Raw genomic sequence first — 15,615 nt, forward strand, 5'->3', positions numbered from 1 at the left:
GGAGAAGACATTTTTTAAGGAGAAGAAAGCAATTTCTTCAATTAGTGACAATTGTGTTTAAAATAATGTTTCACAATTTTTTTTGTAGAACCAGAGTTCTTATAACCTTGATCTAGAACCGAAAAAATCAGAAAAGCACAATAATTCACTATGCTACTACGAACTATTATAAAACTGATCATAGAAAGAAAACAATTTCTAAGGATATTGACAAATTGTCGGATCTTTTCCGTTTGTTTTTTTTTGTGGGCGCATATTATTTGGTGGGCGCATAATATTTGCCCCCTGACTATAAAGAAGATTGCAACTTCTGTATTAATATCAACTTTTTTTCAAAATGAAACCTGCGAGCAGATCTTTTACAGATTCACAGTTCAGATTACCCCTACATTTAGTCTTAAACAGCCAAAACAGAAGAACGCACTCTTTTACGAGAATCTTACGACCTATTATGAAACTGACAATAGAGAAAAGGGCACTTTCTGTGAATAACAACCACTTTTTTTTCAAAATGAAGTACTTGACCAAATCCTTTTTAGAATTACAGCTCACATGTCCCTTTAATTGATCGTCAGACCAACTGAACTTAGAGAAAAATTCTTTAAAAAATTCTCTAAATATTTAAACATTTTCTTAAAAATAAAGGATTTGACCAAATTTATTCTAGAATCACAGTTCACAGATACATTACATTTGGTCATAGACAAAGATTATCGGAAAAACACAGTATTTCATTCTACCACACAGACTAACAAAACTGATGAAAGCGAAAATGCAACTTCTGTTAATTATGTAAGCTTTTCTTCAAAATGAAATATTTGATCAATATTTTTCTCTACTCACAGTTCAAGTTACCCGTACAAATGGTCTTAGAATGAAAAAACACCTGGAAAACCAATATTTCACAATATGAGTACGACCTATTATGAATCTGGTTTAAGAGAAAAGCGCAACTTCTCAAAGTTGGTCTTATCCAAAAATACCGGAAAAATGCAGCACTGCACTGTACCACTACGACCTATTAATTGACTGGTTATAGAGATGACAGCAACTTCTTTAAATATTGCAAATGTTTCTTCAAAGTTAAACTCTCGAGCAAATCTTTTGCAGATTCACATTTGAAATAATCCTTGCAATTGTTCTTAAACGAACAATACTAGAAAAACACTTCCCTTCATTATAATCTACGGCTTATTATGAAACAGACTGTAGCGAAAAAAAGATTTTCTCAATTTCTTCAAATACGGACAGCTTCTCTTCAAAATTAATCTTTTGACTAAATCTTTCATAGATTTACAATTCATAGAATCGCAGTTCACGGAACCCCTAGAATTGGTCTTAGACCAGTAATACCAGACAGCAGCGTTCAAGTATATCACTACTACCGATCTTGCGACCTATTAAGAAACTGAAACTATAGAAAAGGGCACTTTTTGTGAATAACAACAATTTGTTTTTTCAAAATGAAGTACTTGACTAAATCTTTTGTAGATTTACGGTTCACATTTACCTACAGTTGGTCGTGAAACTAATTGTAGTTAGAGAAAAATGCGGTTTCTCTAAAAATTTAAAACTTTTCCTTAATATAAAGCATTTGACCAAATCGTTTCTAGAATCACAGTTCGCAGAAACAATGAATTTCTTCGTAAACAGAAATTACTAGAAAAACATGGTATTTCATCTTACCACAAAGATCAATACAAAACTGATGACAGAGGAACAGCAATCTGTTTATAATGACAATTTTTCTCCAAAATAAAAACACTTGACCCATATTTTTCGCGATTTACAGTTCAAGTAACCCGTACAATTGGCCCTAATGTAAAAAAACCTTGAAAAACAATACTTCACAATACGAGTATGACCTATTATAAATCTGCTTTAAGAGAAAAACGCAACTTCTGCATCTTTTTTTTTCATTTTTTCTTCAAGAAGAAACACTTGACCAAACGTTGGGAGTGTTTTTTCACCAACAACAGAAAATTTCACTATTCTACTACAACGTATTCAGAAACTGATCAAAGAGAAGAATGAAACTTCTGGAAATATTTAAAACTTTTCTTCCAATTGAAAAAAATGGCCTTATCTTTGATAAATTCACTGTTGAAATAATCTCTAGAATTGGTCATAATTGCAGATTAATCTAGCAGCAAATTGCAGTATTTCACTATACCACTAAGAGCTATTGTAAAATTGATCATAGAGAAAAGTGCAATTTCTTCAAATAATGGCCATTCTTCTCTAAAAAGAAAAAACCGGCGAAATAATTTAGAGAACCACAGTCGACAAAAACCATACAATTGACCGTAACTCAAATATATTAGGAAAAGCAGTACTTCATTTTACCACTCAGACTTAATATAAAACTGATGATAGAGAATATACAACTTCTGTAAATAATGGCAACTTATCTTAAAAAGACATTGACAATTTTTTACTGATAAAATCACAGTTCACATAATCCCTACGGTTGGTCTCAAATCAGAAACGCTTGCAGAACTCTGTAAGGCAGTAACCCTTTACGTACTATTATAAAACTGAGGATAGAGAAAACTACAAACTCCTTAAATAATAACAACTTCTAAGAATCATACATTTGACCAAAACTTTTGAAGTTTACGAAACCACTACAGTTGTCTTCGATCTAAGAACGCAAAATTGCACTCTTTCACTGCGAACTAATATTATACTGATTATAGAGATTAGTGAAACCTCTATAAAGCATCAAAACTTTTCTTCAAAGCAAAACTTGTCAGCAAATCTTTTCAATTCACAGTTCACTTAATCCCCAGAGTTACTCTCAAACCATCAATGACAAAACAACACTGAAATGCGTTTTGAAACCCCAAGATAACAGAAAAAATCAGAATACCCAGAATTTCACTGTACTACTACGTCTTGTTATAAAACTGATTATAGAGATGAAGGCAACTTCTCAGAAAAATGAGAAAATTTTTAAACTGGAATATTTGACCAAATAATTTCCAGATTTACAATATAAATAATTACCCATAAAATTTGTTATAAATCAACCATATAATGAAAACGATTATGATCTAATGTAAAACAGATGCTAGAAGAATGCAACTTCTGTCAATAATGAAAATCTTTGAACGAATCTTTTGTATATTTACATACCTCAAAAATCTTAAAATTGGTCAATTGGTCTTTTCCATCACCACAAGAAAACTGCAGTACTCCACGGAAACACTACGATCTTTTAAATGACTGGATGTAGAGTTGAATGAAACATCTTTTGATATTGCAAATGTTTCTTAAAAATTAAACTCTTGGTCAAATCATTGGCAGGTTTGACATAACCATTGGAATTGGTCCTAAAAAAACAAAACTCGAAAAACACTGCATTTCATTATACTCTACGGCCTATTATGGAACAGACTATAACATCTCAATTTCTTCAAATAATGACAACTTCTCTTCAAATTGAATTTTTTGAATAAATCTTTCATAAATTTGAAGTTCATAGAAGTCCTACAGTTTGTCGTTATCCCAAAAAAATAGAGAAACCAAAAATTTTTGTTTCTACTACAACCTAATAGAAAAAATGCAAGTTCAGTAAAAAATGAATACTTTTTTTTAAATAAAAAACATTTCAACAAATTTTGTTATTGATTCACAGTTTAGTTGGCTCTTATCTTTTCTCTTAAACTTAAAGCATAATATATGCGTTCTTGCGTTACCACTACAACCTTTTTGTGAAATTGATGAAAGAGAAAAATGCGACGGTTCTGAATAACGGATCTTTTGACCAAAAATTTTGTAGAATCGCAGTTCACGAAATCTCTAGAATTGGTCTTGGACCAGTAAAACCAGACAAACGCAGCGTTCAACAATATCAGTTAAAACTATCTTGCGACCTATTACGAAACTGAAAATAGAGAAAAATGCACTTTCTCTGAATAAAAAAATTTTTTTTTTCAAAATCTAGTACTTGACTAAATCTTTTGGAGATTTACGGTTCTCATTTACCTACAGTTGATCGTGAAAACAATTATACTTAGACAAAAATGCGGTTTCTCTAAAAATTTAAACTTTTTCCTTAATATAAAGCATTTGACCAAACTGTTTCTAGAATCACAGTTCACAGAAACAATAAATTTCGTCGTAAACAGAAATTACAAGAAAAACATGGTTTTTCATCTTGCCACACAGATCTATTACAAAACTGATGATAGAGAAAAAACAACTTCTTTTTATGATGACTACTTTTCTCCAAAAAGAAAAATTTGACCCATATTTTTCTCCACTCAAAGTTCAAGTGACCCGTTCAATTGGCCTTAAAGTAGAAACACCCGGAAAACCAATATTTCACAATAAGAGTACGACCTAAAATAAAGCTGCTTTAAGAGAAAAACGCAACTTCTGTAATTATTTTAAAATTTTCATCAAGATGAAACATTTGACCAAATGTACCGGAGTGTTTTTTCACCAACAACAGATTATTTCACTACACTACTACAATCTATTCAGAAACTGATCTCAGAGAAGAATGCAACTTCTGGAAATAATTAAAACTTTTCTTCAAATTGAAAAAATTGGCAATAACTTTAATAAATTCTCTGTTGAAATAACCGTTGAAATAACCTCTAGAGCTGGTCAGAATAGCAGATTAATCTAGTAGCAAACTGCAGTATTTCCCTATACCACTAAGAGCTATTGTAAAATTGATCATAGATTTAAGTGCAATTTCTTCAAATAATGGCCATTTTTCTCTAAAAAGATAAAACCGGCGAGACATTTTAGAGAACCACAGTAAAAGAAAACCATACAATTGACCGTAACTCATATATATCAGGAAAAGAAGTATATCATTTTACCACTCAGACTTAATACAAAACCGATGATCTAGAAAATACAACTTCTGTAAATAATGGCAATTTATCTTCCACAAAAGTTGACAAAGTTTTTCTTGTAAAATTACAGTTCACATAATCCCTACGGCTGGTCTCAAATCAGAACCCTCGCAAAACGCTGTAAGGCAGTATACCTTTACGTACTTTACTAAAACTGAAGATAGAGAAAATTGCAACCTCTGTAAATGATCACAATTTTTTGTAAGAATCATACACTTTGAAGGTTCAGACCAAATTTGTGGTTTTTGAACTACAGTGGTTTTTGAACTAAATGTGCAAAATTTCAATATTTCACTAAAAACAATTTTTTTTACTGATTATGAGATTAACATAACCTCTGTAAACATGACAACTTTTCTTAAATGCAAAACTTATGACCAAATCTTTACTCTCACAGTTCACATAATTCCCAGAGTTAGTCTCAAACCAGCAATGACAAAACAATACAGAAGTTACCTGTACTCTTAAGAACTATTATGAAACTTCTTTAAGAAAGACAACTTTTCTTCAAAATGAAACAGTTGACTAAAACTTTCAGAGATTCACAGTTGACTTGGCAACTCCACACAGGCGTTTGAAACCCCAAAAAACCGGAAAATATCAAAATACCCAAAATCCAACTGTATATTTACGTCTTCTTTTAAAACTGATTATAGAGATGAAAGCAACTTCTCTGAATATAGGAACTTTTATTAAAATGGAATATTTGACAAAATTTTGTTTTCAGATTTACACTTTAAACAATAACCCATAAAATTTGTAATGAACTAACAATATAAGAAAACGATGTTTTTTACTAGACAACTTCGACCTTGTGTAAAACTAATGAGAGAAGAATGCAACTTCTCTTAATAACGAAAACTTTCGTTCAAAGTGAAGTTTTTGAAAAATAATTTGCATACTTACATATCAAAAAAGTCTTAAAGTTGGTTTTATTCAACGATAGGAGACAAATGCAATACTCCGCTGTGCCAACATAACCTTTTAAAGAACTGGCTCTGGAAAAGACTGCAACTTCTGTAACTATTGCAATTGTTTCTTCGAACTTAAACCTTTGGGCAAACCTTTCGCAGATAAACATTTGAAATAACCCATGCAATTGGTTTTAGACAAACAATGCTAAAAAACACTGCATTTCATTAAACTTTACGACCTATTAGAAAACAGACAATTGAGAAAAGAACAACTTCTCAACTTCTTCAAAAAATGACAACTCTTCAAAATAAAACTTTTGACTAAAATTTTCATAGATTTACAATTCATATAAGAGCTACAGTTCGTCGTCATCCTAAAATACCGAAGAACCCAAATTTTCTCGTTTCTACTACAACCCAATATAAACTACTTATAAAAAAGAATGCAAGTTCAGTAAATAATGAAAACTTTTCATAAATATGACACATTTGACCAATTTTTGTTATTTAATCACAGTTTATTTGACTCTTATCTTTTCTCTAAAACCTACAATACCAAAAATGCAGTTTTTGGTCTACTGCTACCACCCTTTGTAAAACTAATTGAAAAAAAATGTGACCTCTTTGAATAATGACATTTCTTCTTCAAAACGAACCTTTGTCCAAAACATTTGTAGAATCATAGTTATCAGAACCCCTAGAGTTTGTCTTAGACGAAGAGCACCAGAAAAACGCAGCGTTCAACTATATCACTACAACCTATTATCCAGCTGATGATTGAGAAAAGGGCAACTTCATTAATTAGGAAAAATTTAAAAACAAAAAAACCATTTACTAAGTTTTACGTAGATACAATTGGCATTACACCAAAAAGATTGCAAAAATTTATTTTACTATACCACTACGACTTAATGAAAAACTGATTGCCGAGAAAAAAATAAGCATCCGAAAATAATGAGAGCTTTTCTATAAAAAGAAACATTTGACGAAATGTATTGTTGATTCGCAGTTTGCATAAGAGTTAGAGTTGATTTTTAAACCAACAAAGACAGAAAAAGAACACAATATTTCAATAGACTTATCACTGAGACTTAGCACCACGATAGGGGAAAATTCAGCTTCTTTGAATGGACTGACTTAAACCAATTTAGGATGAAAAATCAAAAAACCCTACAATTGGCCTTTAACCAAAGTAATCAGAAAATGATATATTCCATTCTACCACTAAAATCTATTATAAAACTGATGATAGAGAAGAATGAATTTCTTCTAATTTATGATTTTTTTCCTATTAATATAGCCAGTTTGACCAAACATTTGTGGAGTTTTACTTTGCATAGTTCCTAAAGTTGTTCATAGACCAGCAATACCGTTAAAAAGGCGGTACTTCACTTTAGCACTATGACCTATTAAAAAATTGATTTTAGACAAGATTGCAACTTCGGTAAATAGCAATGTATTCTCTTCAAAAAAAGCTTTTCGCCATTTTTTCCGTAGATTTAAAACTCTCTTAACCCGTAGAGTTGGTTTTTTAACCACCAATGCTAGAAAAAAAAGCAATTTTTGAACAAAAACTGAGACTTATCAGAAACATAATAATGGGGAAAATTCATGAAAAGATGAAAACTTTTCTCTCTGATAAACATGTGACCTAATTTTTTCAGACTAACAATTCCAACAACACAACCCTAAGCTTTAAACCAGAAAACCAGAAAAACGATGGATTCCACTCTACCACCAAGATCTATTATAAAACTGATAATAGAGAAAAATGCAATTTCTATAATTAATGAGGTTTTTCAATTAAAATAGTCCAATTTAACAAAAGTTCTGTTTTTTCAGGCGCCTCGGTTCCATAGTCCCTAGTTTTCAGAGCCCCTAGAGCTGATGATACACCAGCAAAACCGCAAAAAACTACTAATTCACTCTACCCCTATGACCTATTAAAGATCTGATTATACGCAAGAAAGCAACTTATGTAACTACTGACTGCCTCTTTTTTCAAAATGAAGCATTTGGCCAACTTTTTTAGTAGATTCACAGGTCACGTAGCCACTAGCATTGGTTTTTTTACCAACGATGTAATTTTTACCAACGATTCAAAAAACACAATTCTTTAAAATGCAACTGAGACTTATAATAAAAACAGTGATAGGTAAAAGTGGAATTTCTTTAAGTAATGACTGCTTTTTTAAAGCAACATCTGACTCAAAACTGCAGTTCAATAAGAACCCTACAATCGGCCTTAAACCAAAAGTATCAGAAAAACGCAGTATTTTGCTTTACCACTAGGACTTATTGTGAAAATGAAGATAGAAAAAGCTTCAGTAAATAATCATAGTTTCCCCTAAGAATGAAACTTTTAACCAAAACTTTTGACGATTCAGAGTTTACATAACCCCTATAGTTGGTTTTGATATAAATATGCAAAATTTCATTATTTCACTACAGAATATTTTTTTTTTTACTGATTATAGAGATTAATATAACCTCTGTAAACCATGACTATTTTTCTTCAATGCAAAACATATGACCAAATCTTTAGTCTCACAGTTCACATAATTCCCAGAGTTATTCTCACACCAGCAATGACAAAACAACACACAAATTCCCAATACTTTTATGAACTATTACGATTGGGAAAAGGGGAACTTCTTTAACAACGACAACTTTTCTTCAAATTGAAACAGTTGACTAAACTTTTCTGAGCTTCATAGTTCACTCGGAGACTCTACGCGTTTGAACCCCAAAAACCAGAAAATAATAAATAACCAAAATTTCACGGAATATTTACGTTTTCGTTTAAAACTGATTATACAGATGAAAAAAACGTCTCTGAAAAATGAGAATTTTTTAAAAAAGGAATATTTGACCAATTTTTTTAGAATTACAGTTTAACGTCCCATAAAAAAATTAGTAATGAACCAACAATATAATGAAAACTGTGTTTTTTACCAGACGATTTTGACCTAATGTAAAACCGATGATAGAAGAAATCAACTTCGGTTGATAATGAAAACTTTTTCACAAAATCAAACTTCTGAACAAATCTTTTGCATACCTACTTGATGGAAAATCTTAAAGGTGGTCTAATCCAACTATACGAGACAAGTACAGTGCTCCGGTGTACCACTATAACCTATTAAAAGACTGGTTTTAGTGATGACTGCAACTTCTTCAAATACTGCAATTGTTTCTTCAAAGTTAAAGTTTTGAGCAAATCTTTCGCAGATTCAAATTTGCAAAACCATTGAATTTGATCTTAAACCAACAAAAATAGAAAACACTTCATTTGATTTTACTCTATGGCCTATTATGAAACAGACTATAGAGAGAAGGACAACTTCTCAATGTCTTCAAATAATGACAACTCTTTTGACTAAACCTTTCATAGATTTACAGTTCATTTAAGTCCTACAATTCGTCGTTATCCCAAAATACCAAAGAATCCAAAATTTCCCGTTTCTACTGCAACCTAATATAAATTACTTATAAAAAAGAATGCAAGTTCAGTGAACAATGAAAACTTTTCATAAATATGACACATTTGACCAATTTTTGTTATTTAATCACAGATTAATTGACTCTTATCTTTTCTCCTAAAACACCTAACAAAACCTACAATACCAAAAATGCCGTTTTTGGTCTACTGCTACCATCCTTTGTAAAACTGATTGAAAAGAAAAATGTGACCTCTTTGAATAATGACATTTCTTCTTCAAAACGAATCTTTTGACCAAAACTTTTGTAGAATCATAGTTATCATAACCCCTAGAGTTTGTCTTAGACAAAGAGTACAAGAAAAACGCAGCGTTCAACTATATCACTGCAACCTATTATCCAGCTGATGATTGAGAAACGGGCAACTTCTTTAATTCGGTAAAATTTCTTAAAAACGAAAAAAAAACATTTTACTGAATTTTACATAGATACAATTGACATTACACCAAAAATACAGGAAAAATCCTTTTTACTATACAAATACGACTAAATTAAAAACTGGCTGCAATTATAAATTCAACATCTGTAGGTAATGAGAGCTTTCCTTTAAAAAAATTGACCAATTGTATTGTAGATTCACAGTTCGCATAAGACTTAGAGTTGATTTTTGAACCAACAAAGTCTGAAAATAGAACACGATATCTCAATATACAACTGGACTTATCACTACGATAGGGAAAATTTCAGCTTCTTTAAACAATTACAACTCTTCCTAAAACAATCTGACCTAAATTATTTTAGAACGAAACTTCAAAAACCGTACAATTGGCCTTTAACCAAAAATAATCGGAAAATGATGTTTTCCACTCTACCACTAAAATCTATTATAAAAATGATAATAGAGAAGAATGCAATTCTTATAAATAATGAGAGTTTTCTTTTATTATAGCCAATTTGACCAAACGTTTTGTAAATTTTTACTTTGCTTAGTACCTAAAGTTGATCATAGACCAACAATACCATAAAAATGCCGTACTTCACTCTACCGCCAATTAAAAAATTGATTATAAACAAGATTGCAACTTCGGTATATAACAATGTCCTCTCTTCAAAATGAAGCACTTGGCAAATTCTTTTGTGGATTCGAAACTCTCATAACCCGTAGAGTTGGTTTTTAAACCAACAATGCCAGATAAAAACGCAATAATTAAACAAACAGCTGAGACTTCTCAGAAAAATAATGAAGGAAAAAATTCTTTAAAAAATGACAAGTTTTCTAAAGCAAACTTTTTTTTTCAGAATATCAATTCAAACAACACTAAAATTAGCTTGTAACCAGAAAATCAGAAAAACGATGTATTCACTATACTACTAAGATCTATTATAAAACTAATAATAGAGAAGAATGCAAGTTCTCTAACTAATGAGATTTTTCAATTAAAATAGCGCAATTTACCAAATGTTCTGTCAATTCACCCCCTAGGCTCCATAGCGCTTAGTTTCCAGAGCCCCTAGAGCTGATGATAAACCACCAAAACCGTAAAAAAGCACTACTTCACTCTACCCCTATGACCTATTAAAGATCTGATTATACACACGAAAGCAACTTCTGAAAAATATGACTGCTTCTTTTCTTCAAAAAGAAGCCTTTGACCAACTTTTCCGTAGATTCGCAGGTCACGTAGCCACTAGCGCTGGTTTTTTACCAACAATGCCAAAAGCACAATGCTTCAAAATGCAACTGAGACTTATAAAAAAAACAGTGATAGGGAAAAGTAATGATTGATTTTCTTTTTAGGCAACATCTGACTCAAATCTTTTAGGAAGGACAGTTTTTTGCTATACCACTAACACTCATTATATTACAGAAAAGCTTGAAAGAACTGTAAATATAAGAAAGCAACTTCTTTTAAAAGAAATGAAAACTTTCCAATAAAATGCAAATTTTGAGCAACTGTTTTCTAGATATAAAGCTCTCATAACCCCTAGAGTGGGCTCTAATGCAACACTGTCAACAAAACGCAAAACTTCACCATACATTTGCGTTTTCTTATAAAAACAATGATAGAGAAAAGTGCAACTCTTTTAAATAATGACAACTTTTTAAAAAATTATCTGACTTAATTCTTTTCAAATGACAGCTCGAAAAATCCTTCAGTTGGCTTTAAGCCATTAAAAGCAGAAAATTTTTTACTATGCTACGACAACCTATTGTACAACAGATTTTTAAAAAAATCTTGCAAGAACTGTATATGATTAAACAATTGAACTGTTTTTGGACTTTGGAAATCAAAGAATGGACCAAATTTAGCCTATTTTTTAGATCAATCCTTGAAAGACTTGTAAATGTTCAGAATATCATGTTTTTGTGGATGATTTGACAGAAACGTGAAAATAATTGAAATAAAGGACGCATTTTGGATATTCATTGATTTAAATATTGAAAAAAAAAAACGAAATTATAACTCTATACAAATCTTAAAGTAAGCTCTCTCTGGAGTTAACAAAGATTCTGTCGGCAGCTTTCAGATACGTCGGTCCGGCAAATATACAGAAAGTAGACAAAATAATTAGACTTTAGTCTAAAAAAAAGAATAAGAAGTAGATTTTTCGAATAATAAAAATGCTGATTTGAAAAACTCAGAAACATTATTAACCAGGAAAATTGGGTAAAATAGATGAATAGAACTTTTTTATCTTTAGAGCTAAAACCAACGATAAAATCGTTAGAACTTTTGACCCAACAAATTTTGCGAAAATACGGCAAATGTGATCAAAAACAACAAAAATCAGTCACATGATGAAAATATTAAAATCTCGTTAATTTTGTGGAAAAATTTAATTCATAAAAATTCGTTACTATAATTTCTACACTGAATGGTCTATCTGTTGATATCATTCACTACCCTCGCTGATGAATGCATTAAAAAACCTATTTGTGTATAGAGTTCCTCCCCCACTAAAGTTTGTCGGATTATCATTCGAATTTGCTGACATAATTTAAAGTCTTGTTGTGGCAAAAACTTGCTCTGGCAAACATAATTTTAGTCATTTTTGCCCTTTCTTGTGGGACTTTAGCTGAAATGGCCTCATTAGTGAATTTGAAATCATTTCAATCTACTTTTGACAGTTATTTGAACCACTATTACTTTTTTTCAAAGCATTCTTTTTCAGTATCAGCGAAAAAAAATTTTGGCGACGCATAGATCTTGAATGTCGACAGTTCTACAGACAATTCTACAATTTTAAACCGCAAATTGATTTGTTCTCCTAGCCGAATATTTTTCAACGTATATGTTATTTCAACTGTTTCAAGCGTATAATCGTTTTTAAAAAACTACTTAATTTTTTTTTTCAATTTTCACTTTTTAGCGATAATTTAGATAGCAGAAATTGGGATCAGGACCAGTTTGTGCATGCCAAGTTCTCCTAATCATGGCAACTTTTTGTCTAAAATGTTTTTTCTTATTCTTCACATTACTCTGGTTGACAATCCTCTGTCAACACTAGGCATATGGTTTGTTACAACTCTCTCTATCGTTTAGATCGAACCAAGTCCAAAAAAGATTGCCATAGTCAGTAAATTGACTACTTTTCACAGTACACGGCTTTAGTTACACAAACGGACAAGAAATTATAAAAAAGGCAGGTTTCCAACATGGGAAATTGTCGATAGGTTTGTGTTATGTCGTTTTCTGCTTTGAACGCAAAGTAATTCAGCGCATCTTCGTTTAAAATACAAAGAGTCTTTGTTCTTAAATTGGAACAGCCCGTAGACCGATTGTGACATAGAACAGCAGCTATCACTTTAAAAATTATGCAAAATAAGTTAAATTGTTCAGCTAAAAAAAGCTCCCGACAGGGTTCAGCGGGAAAATTGTTCCTCCTTCAGTTGAAATCGGCAAAAGTTATAGCCATAAACATCTTTCAAACCGACCAATTTTTTCTACGACAAGAGTTCTTGTCAATTTGATCAAGTTTTGACGTTTTTTTGACTGCATGCGCAAGAATTATTCATAAAATACTTTTTGTGGCAACCAATTGCCTTTTTCAACTCAAGTTTTTTTCTTTGACTGTAGTATGCACTGATTGTGATTTAGTGCATTGATTGCTCCCCGACTCGCAATTATTGTTCATTATGTGGGCAACATTGTTTTTTAGCTAAAAGTTTATACTGTTTGGTTAGTTAGAGATTTTTTCAACACGTCAGCGAAAAAATTTTCAAGCTATACTATCATCGACTGAAAAGATTAAATGGATGGAAAGTACTCAGGTTTCTGTGCGTTCTGAGACCAGATATACTACAGTTTTCTATCCATGAGACCAAAAAAGCTTCTGTTTAAGCAGTGATCACGTTTAGCATGATTTAAGTTAGCATGATTTATCTTAAAGCGTGAAAAAGAGTAAAATTTTAATGTGTTGAGCTCTTTTTTAAATTTTATTTTGAATTACAATTAAGTAGAAGAGACCAAATTTTCAATCTATGCACTTTTGGATTGTCTTTTCTTGGACCAGAGCACAAGAAGACTTGAATTAAAATTTAGGATAAAGACAATATCGTTCCACAAAAGAAACCAAAAATAAATGTTTTTGAGACGCTTAATTTGAGAAAATAGAAAGAATTAACAGTTTTTAAAAAGTCTAGGAAGAAGTTGCTGAACAATGATTTAAAGGGCGCCCGAATTTTGCTGTATCATACTGTAGCGAGCGACTTTCATCCGGTTATGGTACAATTTACAGGAGTAGAGTCAGACGATTTCGCAAAATCTTTGACATTCCTTAAGTAATGATTGAGTTTAAGGCTAAAAGCAAAAGTTTTTGGTCAGTTTTTTCGGTCGAATTCGAAGTTTTTTCTATAGTAAAACGGCAGTTTTTCTCCTAAACTACCTAAAAATCCTCTGAAAAATTTTAGAGAACCTTTTCTGTTCGAGCAACCATTTACGATTGTTTTGGGGCTCTAGACAATCAGGTTGAGGAAAGTGTTTTTTAAGAGTCCAAAAAAATTAAATACCTTAAGTTTGCAACGATGCAAAAAAGAGGCCTTTTAAGGAAAATAAAAAATGATATTTTCCCTCCTAAATCAATATTGCCCATAGTTTCTTCAAAGAGAAGGGCTGAAAGGTAATTGAGAGGCCAAAAAATAGTCCTGATCTATTTTCAGCTGGGAAATTGAGGACAGAACTGAAACACCGAATACCAAAACTCATGATTAACGTCTATTAGACGCTAAATCAGTAATGACACGATAGTAGAAAACTGATTGGATCTCCAAAAATTATTCAGGTTTTCGTTGCTTTCTGGTACTGAATTTTTTTTCTGAAACCAGTAAAACCAACAAAAATAAATAATGAGTGTTTTTTTGCGTTTCCGGCCAACAAGTTTCCGAGAAACCTTTTGTAGTCTACGCTCGGCTTTCTATAACAGTGTGGATCGGAAACACTTTGTAACAGATAAAATATCCGGATATGGCATCATCTTGAAATTGAGAATTTTGAAGTGATTGGGCTAACCTTGGCAGTACTTTCCTCCCAACAAATCCAGAGCCACTCTCTGCGAGCACGGATTGCATCCGAGTCCTGGAACAAACAAACAAAACAAATTACTCACTGGTCATTTTGAGTGCACAAAAATCAATTATCAGTTGATTAGAATTTCGGAAAATTAGAGAGGTTTGAAGCAATTTTTGAGGATAAAAAATCAAGCGCAAGTCTATTACTTCGGTGTTCATGATATAGCTTATGGACGCTATCAAAACCCACAATTGTCTTACCAGAGTCGGATGAAAGAGCAGTTTAGTCTCTTCTAAGCTTATTTCTGTGATGATGAGATTTGACTGCAACGAAACTATTTTTCAGTTGAAATAATTAAAGATGTTGGAAGTTGGAATTCTTTCAAAATAGTCTGATTAATTGATCCCCAGGTTGAGGTGTCAGACGGAAGCAAGGTTTTTCCAGACCGTCCCAGATGGAAAGTGCCTATGTTCATGTTCAGACTTTCGATTTTTTTCGATGTTCCATACTATGTAAAATTGAACGCACGACGCCCCCCCCCCCCCTCCGTGTGTTCATCTTCTCTCCGGAAATACTTGCTTCCGTCTGGGACCTCAAACTGGGTCCCTTCCGTGACCACAAGTTGTATTGACTACTGATCGGAATCATTCCAATAATACTCTGGTGTGGAAGAAATAGCCCCGATTCAAGGGCACCTCGTTCGCAGAAAGTTTTTTTAGGGTTCATAAGAAACTGCCATTGTCTGATTAGAGAGCGTTTAGCTGTGAGATAGTCTGATTGGAGCTCTAATGAATTGATTAGTGATCTATTATGTCTGACAGAGATGTTTGGTTGAGAGAACTTTTAGTTATGTGATGGTGTAACTAGTGGCACACT

The 15,615-nt window shown here is 32.0% G+C and overlaps 1 protein-coding gene across 1 annotated transcript in view; it reads right to left on the bottom strand.

The window, feature by feature from the left end:
- LOC142348296 (uncharacterized) overlaps window positions 1-15,615 on the bottom strand; it is a 192,121-nt gene that overhangs the window by 79,702 nt on the left and 96,804 nt on the right. The window contains exon 3 of the mRNA XM_075399593.1: window positions 14,740-14,805. Within this exon, the coding sequence (XP_075255708.1) occupies window positions 14,740-14,805 (66 nt within the window). The remainder of the gene's footprint in view (window positions 1-14,739; window positions 14,806-15,615) is intronic.

The sequence above is a fragment of the Convolutriloba macropyga genome, chromosome 10, assembly GCF_964194025.1.
Source record: "Convolutriloba macropyga chromosome 10, txConMacr16.3, whole genome shotgun sequence".
Taxonomy (NCBI): Eukaryota; Metazoa; Xenacoelomorpha; order Acoela; family Convolutidae; genus Convolutriloba; species Convolutriloba macropyga.